This window comes from Podarcis raffonei, chromosome 2 (genome assembly GCF_027172205.1).
Source record: "Podarcis raffonei isolate rPodRaf1 chromosome 2, rPodRaf1.pri, whole genome shotgun sequence".
NCBI classification, from domain to species: domain Eukaryota; kingdom Metazoa; phylum Chordata; class Lepidosauria; order Squamata; family Lacertidae; genus Podarcis; species Podarcis raffonei.
Window position 1 is genome coordinate 78,823,447 of NC_070603.1, and position 15,634 is coordinate 78,839,080.

General features: G+C 39.2%; 1 protein-coding gene across 1 annotated transcript in view; it reads left to right on the forward strand.

Moving 5' to 3' along the window:
* SYN2 (synapsin II) overlaps positions 1-15,634 on the forward strand; it is a 145,786-nt gene that overhangs the window by 101,579 nt on the left and 28,573 nt on the right. Inside the window, exons 6-7 of the mRNA XM_053377672.1 lie at positions 9,310-9,372; positions 11,621-11,763. Of these exons, the coding sequence (XP_053233647.1) occupies positions 9,310-9,372; positions 11,621-11,763 (206 nt within the window). The remainder of the gene's footprint in view (positions 1-9,309; positions 9,373-11,620; positions 11,764-15,634) is intronic.

Genomic DNA, 15,634 nt, shown 5'->3' on the forward strand with positions numbered 1-15,634 from the left:
AAGCAGTGGTCAGGCTGTCAAATTGGGCCACAATGTCAAAAGTATGAGAAAGTGCAGCTCTAGTACGCTGCATATATCATGCACTTTCCTGTGGTTCCTTGGCATGGTTTTGCCTCCATTTTATGGACTCAAGAACCAGGAAACAGAACAGCATAGGAGACACAGGCAGGAGTGTATATAAGATGCCATGGCTGTCCTGTTCCCACAATATCAGAGCTGCTGGGCTTAGAGTAATAGGCTTGCAAAGGGAAATTAAGGAAATTTCTAGCCAGGAGGGAATATTATATTATTATTGTTATTTTTCCACCATGAAAGAAATAAGGTTCCTCTCATTTTTGTAATACAGCTGAATTTACAGTTTTGTCCTCTCCCCTAACTTTGTCTCCCCTTCCTGTGCTCAGTCATACTCGTGTCTGGTGCTCAAGTAGTCAGTCAACCAGTTCCATCACCCACAGCTCTCTGGAAAACCAGGGAGCTGAACCACAATGCTGGACCACAATTTGAGAGGGATTGTGCATACCCTCCAACATTTATCCAATGAAAATAGGGACGTCCTGTTCCATAATGATAATTTTGCTATTTATATCCCACACACATCTTATTGGGTTGCCCCAGCCACTCTGGGCAGCTTCCAGCATATATGGAAACATAATAAAACGTTAAATATTAGAAGAAGGAAAACTTCCCTATACAGGATTGCCTTCAGACGGCTTGGGGGTTGGATAACTCCATACCCTCCAACATTCTCCAGTGAAAATAGGGACATCCTAAGGAAAAGTGGGACATTCCAGGATCAAATAAGAAACTGGGGTGGCTTCTCTAAATCAGTGATGTCCCTGGAAAATAGGGACACTTGGAGGGTCTGATTGTGTTGATTGCCAATATCCATCTTAGCATTCCATAGTGAGGCAAGGAAGTCAACAGGAGCATCAGTGAGGTCAGCTATTAATGCCCTCAGAGCATTCAGGAATCCCTCAGATTCTATCAGTTTCAGGGCGCAGACTATCCTGCAAAGTCGCCTGTTTTTGCAGAGGGGAACTCCCACCACCATTCCAAAGCTAACCTTTTAACAAGCCATCCATGACAGAGTAATTGTAACTCCTCCCACTACCAGATCATTCCCAATCTATTATATAGTAAGACCAGATCAAGGGCGTGATCCACCACGAGTGTAAGGCCCTGATATGTTGAGACATCTCCATGGTTGTCATGGAACCAATTAAATCCCGAGCCAGTCTATATAAGATGGCCGTGGTGTGGATACTGAAGTTCCAGGAATAACATAGAAATGTTCAAGAAGAAACTTGCCTGGAGAGCCAGTGTGGTGTAGTGGTTAAGAGCGGTAGTCTCGTAATCTGGGGAACTGGGTTCGCGTCTCCGCTCCTCCACATGCAGCTGCTGGGTGACCTTGGGCCAGTCACACTTCTTTGAAGTCTCTCAGCCCCACTCACCTCACAGAGTGTTTGTTGTGGGGGAGGAAGGGAAAGGAGATTGTTAGCCTCTTTGAGACTCCTGAAGGGGAGTGAAATGCGGGATATCAAATCCAAACTCTTCTTCATGTTATTGTTGGGGCATTTTCTAGTTTTCATTTCATCCAAAAACAAAGGGCATTCCCTAATATTGACGAGGGGAGCCCTTTCTCATGAATAAGTACAGTTTCCCTATGACATTGCAGTTTCTGTAAAATATTTATAACATCTTGCCCGTGGAAGTCGACATGCCCTAGTAAAGTGGTGTCACAACATGCTCAGTATCTCTTTCCATAAAATGTACTATGCAAATGTTATGCAGCATGTTTTGTTGCAAAAATCCAATTAACTGTTAAATCTAACTGGCCATAACCTGCTATGAAAAGAGCAATAAAACTACTCCATAATAAAAATTTCCCACAGCAGCAAAGTTTAAACTTAAATAAACATTAAGTTAAACTAATAATTCAGTAGTATATAAGGTGAAAAAGAAACCTTATAAACTAAACAAAAATATTATTGTATAATTATTGCCATATCGAACCAAAGTATAGGTTTGTTTTCTTATTTAGTAAAAACAGAATGAAGTACAAAGTACCATGTGCCATGTTCTCATGTGTATACAGGAGTAAGGAAACCCAGGGTCAAATTCCTACTAAGCCATGAGGCTCACTGGTAGCCCTTTAGTTTTTCGCTATCTATCAGCCTAGCCTACCTCTTTGCTTGCATAGGCCTGGCAAAATAAAAATAAAGTTTTCAGCAGACGTTTAAAAGTTGGCACAGAAGGTGTGAGTGTGCAGGTGGAGTGTATTGGCATTTTAGGTAAGACCCAGTGGATTCCAGCATGATGTGACTGCTTGTTAATTTAAAATTTGTCAAGGCCTTAGTGGTTCATCGGTTGTCATCTCAATTCTTGAAATATATGCATTCTCCAGTTTGTGGTTTCTGATGTCGAATCATCTAAATGATTTCAAAAACAAAACAAAACAAAACAAAATATTTTCTGCTAAGCCATCTTCATTGTCGCAAGCAAAATACAGATGGCTGAGAACCAGACCATCTATTGCTATCTTTTTAGTGCTTATAAACTTTTTATGGAACCTCAAGACTGCAAAATACATAATGATGCACAACTCTGAGAAAAATATGCCTGTGTTTCAGATGGAAAATCATTTGGAGCCTTGCTTAAAGCCTTGCTTAATTAATAAATAAATGGAACTAATATTTGTATAGATACATTTTTTAGGTTTTTATTAGTTTGTTTGTTGACCTTGGTATTACTGTTTATATTGTGTTGTAAGTCACTTTGGATCATTTTTGTGACTATAGTGACTAATAAATAATAATAATAATAATAATAATAATAATAATAATAATAATAACCACGTATTTAAAATTCACAGCTAGATTTTCTCATGATATGCTGTAAATTGAATTTATATCCATTTTAACCACGGATATAAACCCTAACTATAATCCATGTGTATGACACAATGTGAAACTAGTGTGAAATTGTTTTCCAATCATCGGCTCTCCCCACTATTGTTTAGTTTTCTTTGAATGGAAAAACCAAATAAGGAAGCTACAATAGAAGAATAGTGCATATGGACTTTATGTTGCATTCGGATAACCATAATGTTTCTGACCTTCAAAACAGACTGATTATATCATTATCTCGGTATTTAAAACTTTCCCTTCAAGCCACAAATCCTCCAGAGAAAAATGTATTTCATTTTAAAAACTGGAGGAGTAAAGTTTCATAACCATTGTTGTTGTAAAAATAGCCCCAGAAGCATGACAGCTGCTTGTTCTAAACCACTCTCATAACTCATAACTTCTAGGGTACCAACTCATAGTTAGACACATGAGTTGGGCACCTGCAAAAGTAACACTAGCACTGACTTATGGAACTGTCTATGGTTAAGACCTGGATAATAAAAATGATGCTGAAACCAGGAAATTCTAAAGTGGAAAATATCAACGTATAAAATTTAGATGCTGCAGTAACATGACACATGTCTTATTATTTACTTTTCCGATAAACTTCTTATTCAGTTTGGGTTAGTGTTTATTTTTGTGATTCCCAGGATTCTCTGGGTGAGTTGCAATAGATCTGCAAGGGTTTTTGACTCCCAATTATTTTACAGTAATAGCTACAAAATGACTTTTCTAACTAAATTATGCTATTGGAATGAAAATAGCTAACCCGGAGTGAACATTTGTGAAAGGACTGTGATCTTCCTTCAGTTCTGGGACTGAAAACAATTTCCCAGTCTTGGAAATTTCCTAGGCATTCTGTTCCATGTTCTTCAGTTCTAACTATGTCTTTTGCACATAGAACCTGGTTTTATAGTAAAGCACAAGCCATAAGTCTGACCACTCCTGTGGTAGGGGCATCCCTTACCAACTGCTTCACATCTACACAAGGCCTTCTGAGTTAAAGTTTTTAACATCAAGATTGCCTTTGCAATGACCTTTTCCCTTTGTATGCTGTTCAGTAATATATCTAAAGATTAAGGAATGTAGTTTTTGCTTTGAAACACAAGAGCTGGTCTGTGACTTCCTTAGATGGATATATCAAGCAGAGCATATTAGAGTTGATATACGAGGGACCCAGATATATCATGATTATGTTCACATGTCTTGCTTTTCAGACTAGCGAGTAAAGCTCACTTAACCAAAGTCTTACCTGATTTTAAAAATCACACAGATGTTAAGTCTTCAAGAGCAGATTATGAGCTATAAAAGCCATTGGGGGTAGTGTGGAAATATCTGCATTCTTTGGTTGCTGTTATTAGACAGCGATGGGAAATAGTTCCCACTGGGAAGACTATTTTAATGAAAAGGACCATGTTGATTTTTGAAGTAAAACCATGAAGACTAATAACCATTTGCCTTTGCATCACCATACGCCATCCCCCCGCCCCCCAATTATATCCCTTTCTGTTCTTACTTGTTCTACACTAATTAAAAGTACAAGCAAACTGCAGTTTAATTCTATAAACTAATTAGGGGAGAAAGGAAGAGTAATTATGGGTAGGGACAAAAAAACTCCAGCACCTTATATATTTTCTGCCAGGCTCTGCTCATTGATGTAGACAGTAAGCAGTAGAATAGCAATGAATATAGTGACTGAGGAAACGAGTGTGCTGACCTTCATGTGCCAATCACACACAGATAAAACTGGATATAATTGACCTGTTTACAAGATAATGTCCCTGTCCGGACACAAGCTAATACATTTTTTTAAAAAAAATAAAAAATTCAAAAAAGCTAGAGGCTTTTTGTAACAGGATATCAGTCGTAGTTTAACTCTTATGTATGCTGCAATAGTTGCATTGCAGAGTTTAGCAATTTCAAGATAAACAACCTGATCCCATCCATTTCTGTTAGGAAGTAAGCCCCAGCGAGTTCACTGGGACATACTCCCAGGAAAGTGTGAGTAGCATCTCAGCCTAAGTCCCTCAAATACTTTGCCCTTGAAAATTGTAGCTGCACACTGAAGAAGACTTGTTAGACTTCGAATATGTGGGATAGGTAAACAGTCTGCCAAAGTATTTTTAGAAGGTATTCCGCTCATTTAATTCCATACCAAACATGAGCAAACTCCCACTGTGAAAGTGTCCTAAGGTGTAGCTCATCGTAATTTTACTTCTTGACAGGAGTGCTTCACAATAATCAATAAAGCCTTTCATTTGTAAGAAATCCAGCTTTCAGACAAAACACTTTTCAGTCTGGTATTTAGGAATCTTTAGGTGTTCTCTCATGTTAACAATCACCCTTCATTTTGCACAGTGTAATACATGTTTACAATATCTTTCACCCACCACATCTCCAAGATCACAGCAACCATGAGCCACAGAAGTCAATGCAAAATTCTAACTTCATTGCAGTCTCTCCATATATTCCTATTCTCCGCTTCTTGTTGCTTAACCAGTTCCTGGTCTACAAGAGCATCTCGCCTCTTATTTCATGACGGCTTAACTTACTGAGAAGTCTTCATTGAGTTACTTTGTTAGACTAACCACTGAATGTCATGTGGATGCTCCTTGGTTATTATTCCATAGTGATACACTTTCCACCTAATGCTAATGCCAATGTGATCCTCTTGGTGAGTAATGGGAGCCCCAGGAACAAATTTTCAATTTGGACAGTGGGGGCGGGGAAGCAGTTTGCAAAATTTGCAGTTGCAGTTTTTCAATAACAGTAGAATTAAAAGCTGCAATATGGGAATATTTACAGAGGATACAACCCAGTCTCCCACAGGTGCTCTTCCCATATGCAGTGAATTCCCATAGTCTCAACAGAACCCTGTTATAATTCACCAACCCACCCACTATGCATAAGTGAATGCCACCCATTGAGCCATTGGAAGGAACTGAGGCCTGTGTGCGCCTCTCATATCTCTGTCTACAGATCCCTCTCATCTCAGTAAAAGCTGTTCATGTGCTAGAACCTGGCATTTGTGTATAGATCTCCCATTACTCCTAATGGCATGTGTTTGGCCATGTGTGGGAAGAGGGAGAAAATCTATGCTCTATTGAGTCTGTGGGAGGTTGCAGTTCCTCAATTTATTTAGTTGTGATAGGGGAGCGATTTCCATAAAGACATGCCTCTGCAAGTAAATTCACTGTTATTTTATATTTCTCAGCTTTGTTCAGCTATGTGAACCTCACAGATAAAGGACAAAAGTAATTTACACTAACTCAGTACGTATTAATGATGATAACCTTGTAATGTGAATTATAGGTTGGGAAGCACACTTTATCTAGAGAGCCATAAAATGAGAGTTTACAACCATTAAAATGATGAAAATGCAATTAAGTCAAAAATAAGGACATTCGGAAGTCTTATAGTACACATGAGACATAAATCTGCTGAGGATATCTGGTTATTTAGAAAAAAATAATTTGAAGAAACAAACTTATTTAGTGCTAAATACAATATTTAAAGGTGCAGTCCAACAAATCAAACACTTGACAGAATCAAGTATCAGAAAAGGTTGTTTTCAGGTTGCTGCTTGGCAGTTTTAAGCAAGTTTCTTGCAGCATTGCTTTGCAAGTAGGAGATAACATTGCTTACTTTGTGAAGAGTCTGAAATATGGATCTAAGTGCCAGGTTGTGGTAGATCATGCAGTAGACATTGTTGGCGGTCATGGATATATTTCATGACTGTTTCCTATTGAAATGAACAAATTTGTTTAAAACTTAGCATTGCCAGGATATGCCAAAACACAGCTAGTGAATTTGTTTAATTCATTCTGTACTGTTCAAGAATGATTAGCCCAAATGGAGTTGGAAATCAAACTATTTCACAAGTTTAATCATTAGAGGTTTTTTTTGTTTTTTTACTGTTTTATTGTTTGTGGACTCTTAGACCTATATTGACTTCATGGGCTTCCAAGCATATTCCTTCCCTGTCATCATTCTGTAATATATACAGATGCAAAACCATGTAGTCTATGAGAAATTTCTTTTGCTGGTGTATTAATATTTATATTAACAAGTTAGAAAACTATAAAATTTGGCCAGTGTTGTACTGTAGGAATTGCCAACTCCGAGCATCTGCAAAGGCCTTCATTGGTGTTCCTGGGCAGGTACCCTGGAGTTTGAATTTTCATTTACAAAAAAGTAAGTCTCTAGCCCTTCTAGTTATCAAGCAAAATATGTGGCACCTTCCTGTGAAGTAAACCAGCTTGGCTGCTCCTACCTGTCTGTGTTTTTAGCCAATGTGTGAAATTAGAGCTACTACTGATAAAGTGAGTTGTTTGGACACTAGTCAAGAGGAATCCCTGGGGTCCTAAAGAGCTGTTGCTTTACCCTCCCCTTTAGTACACCTTGCCTGTTTCTGTTTTATTTTCTAGTAGTCCTTGGAATCTCCGTATTTTGCACTTCCATTTTTCCTAGCAACCAGGATGCATCTTTCCTGTGGGGGATTCTTCTGAGATTAGGTACTCCCTAGAGGTCATTGTCTGCAAAGGCTACTACAGAATAAGGGTGGGTGGGTGTTAAAAAAAAACCCCATCCCAATTGGCAAATGCAAATGTGAAAAGTTTGCAAAGGAGGTATGCCTCCTGCTGTGCAAAGCTGGTGTCCAGGTACTCATGAAAAATATAATTAGTATATTTAGCACAGTATAATTAGCTGACAGTACATTGCTATATAGGGACACGGGTGGCGCTGTGGTCTAAACAACTGAGCCTAGGGCTTGCCGATCGGAAGCTCAGCGGTTTGAATCCCTGCGACGTGGTGAGCTCCCGTTGCTCGGTCCCAGCTCCTGCCAACCTAGCAGTTCGAAAGCACATCAAAGTGCAAGTAGATAAATAGGTACCACTCTGGCAGGAAGGTAAACGGCGTTTCCGTGCGCTGCTCTGGTTTCGCCAGAAGCAGTTTAGTCATGCTGGCCACATCACCTGGAAAAATTGTCTGGTGACAAATGTCGGCTCCCTTGGCCAGTAAAGCGAGATGAGCGGAGCAACCCCAGAGTCATTTGTGACTGGACTTAACTGCCAGGGGTCCTTTACTTTACCTTTACATTGCTATATATGTCTTATTTCAGAAGTTTATTTGTGTTTAATGGGGTTTATTCCGAGCTAGGAAGGTACAGGATGGCAGCCTATGCTTTGGTTTAGCATTAGCAGTGGGGAAAGCAGGGCTCTTGCACCTTTTAACAGCTGTATCTACACAATCAGGACCAGCAGGACATAGGTGAATTCCTATGGTAAGATGAGGGCACCTGCAGGCAGGAAGCCAAAAAATAAACAATGACTGTACAGGGACCATTTTGTGTGTATTCAAAGCACATGTGGACCATTTTTTTATTGCCCCAGAAGAGGGCTGAATGAGGCATAATGCAGTGGGGTGGGCTTATGCGTGTTCTGCTAATGCACACAATCAGGGGGTGCCTGCGCTGTTGCTAATTTTTTGTTTTGCCATGTCTTCCACAGCAGCCATGTTGTATTATGCTATGGCAGCCATTTTGATTGCATTTTGTGGAACCTAATAAATAAAATTGTTCAATTGTATCTCCTGCTTGTGGATAAGTATGCAGTTCATACCTGAATGCAAGTAAATTGTTGATTGAAAATATAAACAAGTAAGTCTTTCGAAAACAGAAATAGCATACAGGCTGTGTGACAGCAAGCAACAATATTGGGAACTGGCCAGGGGCCACCAATCCAAGAACCCCCAGCTAACCACAGGCACTAGAAAATGCCATCATCACAATGGAAGGAAGGAGCTCCAGTCTTCTGCCCTCTCTCAGGGTCTCAGGAGGCTGCTGCAAGTGGGAATTGATTGATGGCTTTGTTTTATAATTGCTACCCACTTAAGAATTTACTAATTGAAGAACAAGTTAAAAATTTATTAAGTAAATAAATATGTCACCCCTTTTATTATCAGGGAATGGCTTGGCCCTTCTTGTACTTTCTGCTAGAGAAGGCCATGTACATGTTGGGGAAATGTACTGTACATTTATGGATAAATTATTATTCTGCAGCAAGAACCTGTTTTTTAAAAAAAGATAATTGTCTGAGACAAAGTTTTAAGAAATATCTGAACTTGGTGCTTTTATGTTAAGGAGAGAGAAATTATGGCCTGGAAGACAATATATTCCTTGCATTATATAAAACAAAAGGCAAGTGTGAGAGCCCCGCACCATAGTAATGAGGACAGCCTGCCTGTACCAATTTACCATATACAGACATTCAAGACAGGCTGAATCCCATCTGCCAAGCCTTCTAATGAATCCTTTATAACAGAGAAATATGACCTTGATAATGAAATGTTCATTGATTAAGCAACCGTTTTTAACTTGTGTTTCTTTCTTTCTTGCCCTCAGCTGACATTGCCAACATTTCCTGTTGTTGTGAAGATTGGACACGCTCATTCGGGCATGGGAAAGGTGCAGGTGCTATTTATCTATCTTGAGGGGAAATGGTGGAACTACTTTTTTTAAAAGAAAATGCTATGTAAACACTGCAGGCACCAAATTCTATAATGGAAGCATCTAAAACTTCAGGGCAGTAATTATGCAAATCCATTTTGAGACCCATGCTTAGAAGTCCATCCGTATGTATTTGCTTAATTTTATGCATATGCATAAATCCCCTGAGCATATAATCCTCTTGTAAAAGTCGGTGCTTTTCAAATTGAAAGATGCTTCAAAGAGTAAGAACTATTCTTAACTAAAAATTGACAAATTACCTATGCCAGAAATACTGTGTACCCGTGATATTTGTCCTCTGCTTTATATTATTTAACCTTTTAATAGTTTTATAATGAACTGGACTTACACCCTCCCATCCATTCAGTCACTACATCTTCCATCCTGTTTACCTAGTCCTTCACCTCCTGTGTCCTTCCATTTAAACCCCACTTACCTGGCTGGAAGTCTAGCCAGCACCAAACAGCTTCAGGAAGAGGAAAAGGGGGGCGTGCTCCATCCCTTCTCTGGCAAGAGGACACAAGGCCCCTAAATATGCCCTAAAACTAGTACATGAGCTACTTTCTTCATTTTATTAGTCACACACACCCACACAGCCTACAGATATTGTAGTAGCCTTTGAAAGAAACTAAATTCCCAGGGGATGGGGCCACTCAAGCAACATGCCAGATGCCAAAGACAGGAGGGAGGGACAGATTTTCTAACTTTCTCTCCCCACCCCTGGCCCCAGCCGTTTGCTGCTGCTAGACATACTATTCAGGTGGTTTAAATGAAAAGAAAGGCAGGTATTTGGGATTGAAGTGGGTGGGTGATAAAGGACTTGGACAATAATTCTTCTTTGGCTCAGGTTTTAATCAAAGATGGAGAAGTTTCTGATTTTGTAAAATCTATTATTTGAGTATTATAAGCCCTAAAAATAGTACATGAGCTACTCTCTTCGTTTTATTAGTCACCCACTCCCACACAGCCTGACTTTTCAGTATCATATTTTTACATCTGGCGTTCACTATCTACTCAGCATTTTCCATTCTAAAGGCCAACTTCTTCAATCAAATATGTACACATCCCTCAGAGTGAAGTATTTACTATGGGAGGTGGCGTCACAAGTGACAAAAGATCTTGGCACTAGTCTGTTGAACCTTTTAAAGAGAAGCTAACTGATTTAGTGAAATCCAAGCTCTCTCACTTAATTGGATTAGAATATACTCTGATGAACTAAGATAGTGTACTATACTGATTAAACATCCTTCTAAACCTAACCTTTTAACATTTAGAGAAGAACAAGCATTTTACATTTGCTTTTGTTCCGTTTTCAAGTCTATATCCAAACATCTTCCACAAAAGAATTTGAAATCTCATCTCTTCTATGCTGAGATCTACTAAAGTGCATAGTGAAAGACTTCATTGTATTCTATTGTTGAAGGGAAAGTAAGCTGGAGAAGTAAATATTTTATATGTAAAATTGTATATGTAAATTTTAGATGTAAGAAGATAATATAATTCTTTGAATCAATCTACTTTCATACCATTCTTCTGTTTTTAAAATATTTTATTCTTGAATTTGAAACATTGCCAACTGTCCTAAATGCCACCATTTGTTTCCTTACAGAGAGGTCCTAATTTTTTATTGTATTTTCAGATTGTAAACATGTGCTTCTGTACCCTTCATTGATACTGCTGGGTCAGTTTTACAATAAAGCATTGCTAGAAATTAATTGTCTGCATAAAGACATATTAGAGGGAAAATGTGTTGTAGATATTTATATAAATCAATAAATCAATAATAAGTAGGGATGTTCAGTGATGTCATTCTCTGTCTCAACTTATTTCCTTGTTGTATAAAAGTGCGGTTGTCCCTCATATAAAGATGCTTGCTTTGCAGGGACACCATTTAAGGTTGGGGTTGAGCGGGTGACAATGAACAGCAATATACAGAACTGATTTCAAGGAATCCACTGAAATCTGGGCATTTTCCAAACATCATTTTCTGTCCTGGGAATAAATATGGCGGGTGGGGACTGAATTTTGATATGTTTTGTACATTTGCATGTTAGATTTCACTAAGTTTAAGGGAAAATGTTTAACAAAAAATAATATAAACTTGTTAAGTAAGTTCAAGAAGTAGAGTTTTCTGTATAAGTAAACCTAACAGTTCTAATCTTATTCTTTTTGTCTCCCCATGCTATAAATCTATGGCTAATAACAGGTCAAGGTAGACAACCACTATGATTTTCAGGATATAGCCAGTGTCGTAGCACTCACTCAGACCTATGCCACTACTGAACCCTACATAGACTCCAAATATGACATCAGGATCCAAAAGATAGGCAACAACTACAAAGCATACATGTGAGCAAACATTCTGTTGTTTTTTCATTTTCAGTTCCATCAGCTGTAAAGCAGGTAACAACCAGACTTTATGGCCTTGCATGAAAGTTCACTATTATCCCAGTGTGGAATCTACAGTGCATCAGTAATACTGTGAATCAGTGAGTAAAAAAATGGGGATTCTTAAAAAAAGGATATTAAGAAATTGAGAAATTCAGATTAGAATAATTTATCTTTTAAAGTGATGTGCAGTAGAATGCAAACAAAACTTTATATAAATCCTGAACATAAAAACAAAACAGAGGGATTCTGCACAATAAATTAAAAAGACAGGGATAGCTTGAAGAAACATCCACTGGAAATTGCCCTAGAGTTATTTTCCATATTTCAAAATAACCACAAAATCCTAAAGGGGGGGGGGACAACTCTCTTTTCAAGATTGCGAACAGACAAGCAAATTATTATCTATGATTCACATTGAAAGGTTACTCAGAACAGTTATCTGTTCTGAAAATTATAATGTATAATTCTCAAATTCCCTGCCATAAGGCAAACCAAATATGTAAGAAGTTAGATTGACACTGAACCAGGCTGTTGATGAAAAACTCTGCAAGACTATGCAGAACTCCTTGTTAATCCAAAGGCAATGTGTCTAATTCTCTACTTTGTGTAAGGTGATGTTACATAATATATTTTTACAAAATGACCCACTGCCAAGTGATTTAGGAAACATAACTCATAAATTCAGTCCATTGTCTTTAGCCAGTATAGAAGCAATTTCCAAGCACATGGTTTGTAGGCGTTTTATAAGTTTCTCTACTGAATACCTATCAATAAGTGCCTAGTTGTTATTGGCTTGTGATGACACAAAAGTGGGTTTTCCCACTGATGGTACTGGTGTTATAGAATGCACTCCCTGCTGTAATAGGAGAAGGCCTGTCCCCACTGGCATTCTGCTGGCTTTTGAAGACACACCTGTTTACACAGGCATTCCCTTGATCTCCCGGCCCAAGTCTCCAGCTTTCATTACTGTGTGTTTTAATGGGATTGTTTTATTGAGTATTTTAATTATGGCTGCTTGTAACCTGTTTATATACTTGTAGAACGTTTGGAAACCTATTTCGGCACTAGATGGTATATGCGTTATTAAATAATCATAAAAATAATACTCAGGATGAAAGGAAACAGATTTTATTAGGACATGATGAAAGCCCATTTCATCAGAGGCATGATAAGTGATTCTCAGTTGTCATATATATATATATATATGCATGTTTAAAAAGGGTAATGTAAGGGTTGCAGGTTATGTGACAACACCATAACAAATATCATTAGCCTTTTAGGTGTCACAATATAGGTACCCCACCCCCACTTACAAACAACCCATTTTTGTGCAACCACATTTGCACAGGCTACCGTGAAATATAAATAAATAAATGGACTGGTCTTCCCTCGCTCGTGGATGCTGCCTGAGCAAGGAAAGGCGGCTTTCAGTTAACCAGCCGGGCGGGAGGTGCCTTCCCCCATCCACACACCCCATCTGGCAGCGGTTCCGCTGGGCATCCTTCTCAGCCCTCACCCTCCATGGGCAGCTGCTACTGTCAGACGCACCAGCTCCCTTCAGGGAAGCAGGCAAGCTCAGGACAGGCGGGACACAATCTCACTTATGTGTGGAGGTTCTGGAACGTAGCCTGTATGTAAGTGGGGGGATGCCTGTACTTTTGTTGGTCAGGGTCTGCATAAGAGTAGAGCAGGCAGCAAAAGGTTAGGTCCTCTTCAGGAAGTAGCCAGGGCCAATCGGGGGGGGGGGACACACACCTTTAGTTAAATTTAGGTAGCTACTGAATCATTTAGAATATTATGTCCCTTTTCCCAGCCCCAAGAAGCTGTCAGAACGGCTTGCAAAAGAGTCTCACAATACTACATACGGTTTCTGGACTACAGCTGCCCTGATTGTTGACCATTGACCATGGAACTGAGGCTAATGGAGTTTTAAGTCCAATAACATCTGGAGGGGCCACAGTCAAACCCGGAAGATGTCCCATTTAGATTTGTTGCTGAATTTTGCCCAAATTGGCTTTTCTGAGAGAGTTATGATGGGATCCAGCAGGTTATCCTCCATGCCGGTGGCTGGGATCAGGGTAATTTCCTTTTCTGCAAAACTCCTGTAGACGCAGTGAACTGCATAAATTGGAACCTCCCTGCTGCCCCTGAGAATTTATATGGCAAGGCAGAGGCTACAAGGCTAATGTGTATGTTTAGATGGGCCTGTTTCCTGTAGCAGTATAATTGAAAATGAAGCAGCGTCATAAAAATTATATTTCCTGTGAACTTGGGAACAAGGACTTTATTGTATATAGACCTAGAGAGAGTTGTTAAAGGATACTGAAGGAGTAACTAATCTACATTAAATGATCTTGAGTGTGTACCCATTACTGTCGTCCCATTTGGACCCTACCGTTTCATTTCATTCCACACTTTACAGTCTCTTTCTATTATTATAGTAACACGTTGTGGAATAAATCACATGCTCTATTTCCACGGTCTGTTTAGTGCAGGCATTCAATTCAGTTCTCAATGCTTTTATTACATTCGTTGTCTTAGCTGCAATGACTACATAATTCAGTTTGTTTCCCATTTCTGTTTTATTGCTTGTTTTCCTTTCAGCAAGTTCCTAAGTGCATTGAATAGTTCTGTCATGTCTGTTAGCCCAGCTGAACTTGACTCGCCTCATCCTTCTTCTGTAGTGCAGCTTTGATGCATATTTGTAAACGCCGTTCGTCTGACTTTTCGATTCCACTACCATTCATAGTGATCATTTTAGACATCCATGTTATTTTTGCAACATGTTTTCGAATGTTTGGTTGAAATAGGGAGGAAGAAGCTCACTCACCCTGTCCAAACACAAAGAGGAGCAAGTAGGAAGCCGTGGGAAGAGAAGAATTTCCTAGCTATGGATCCTTGTAAGAGTAGCTGGATACAAAAGCATTAAGAACATTGATAAGAATTTCTCCTCCACTAATAAGTGCCCTGAAAATCTACAGCCCTGCTGCTAAATTTTAATTATATGTGTTTCCATGCCTTATCCTTATAATATTATGCAGCAGATGTGGAACACAGTTGTCCAGTTCTCATGTCACAGTAAGCCAGACCATGGCTTGATGTGGACATGCAGGGTCCTGTAAAGGAGATCATGGCTACTTTGTCACTCTCTGGTCAATCATCTGCTGCACTGCACTGAGACATGCTTTGACTTAGCATGACATCTGAACCTGGAGCCATGGTTTACATCTCCTGAACAAACCACAATACATAAACGAGAGCACAAACCTTTGTTAGAGCTCGAGATTACTGGAGAGTTAAACCATAAGCCTGGTCTCGGATGTCACACTTAAGCCAAAATCTGGCATACCTTAGCACAGCAGCAGAGAAGCAAAATGGCTGTGATTCGCTTGCACAGAGCCTGGGCTTATGGCATACGGCCATCATTTGGTTTATCATGTTACACAAATCAGGCCAGTATGGCTTGTGTAAATGTAGCTTTGGGATCTTGTGTGAGTTGCAAGTGAAGCAGGGAGATTCAGTCCAGGTTAATAACAAGAATAGGAACAAAAGACATAATAGTCATTGCCATTTTATTGGAAACGTTCCAGGGATTGGGTGCAACTGACCTCTCCTCAAAACGCAAGGGTACGTATAGAAGGACCTCTGAAGATGCTCTCAGAAGTTCAGAAGAACTCACGTTGCCCTTTAGCTGCCTAAATGTCTAAGCTGTGTGGGATTTTTAAGGTTAATACCAGCACTTTCAACTGTGCTCAGAAATGGATCGAGCCAATAATACCATATAGTAATTAAAAAATGATGGTTCTTAGGACCATATAATGTTTTTTTT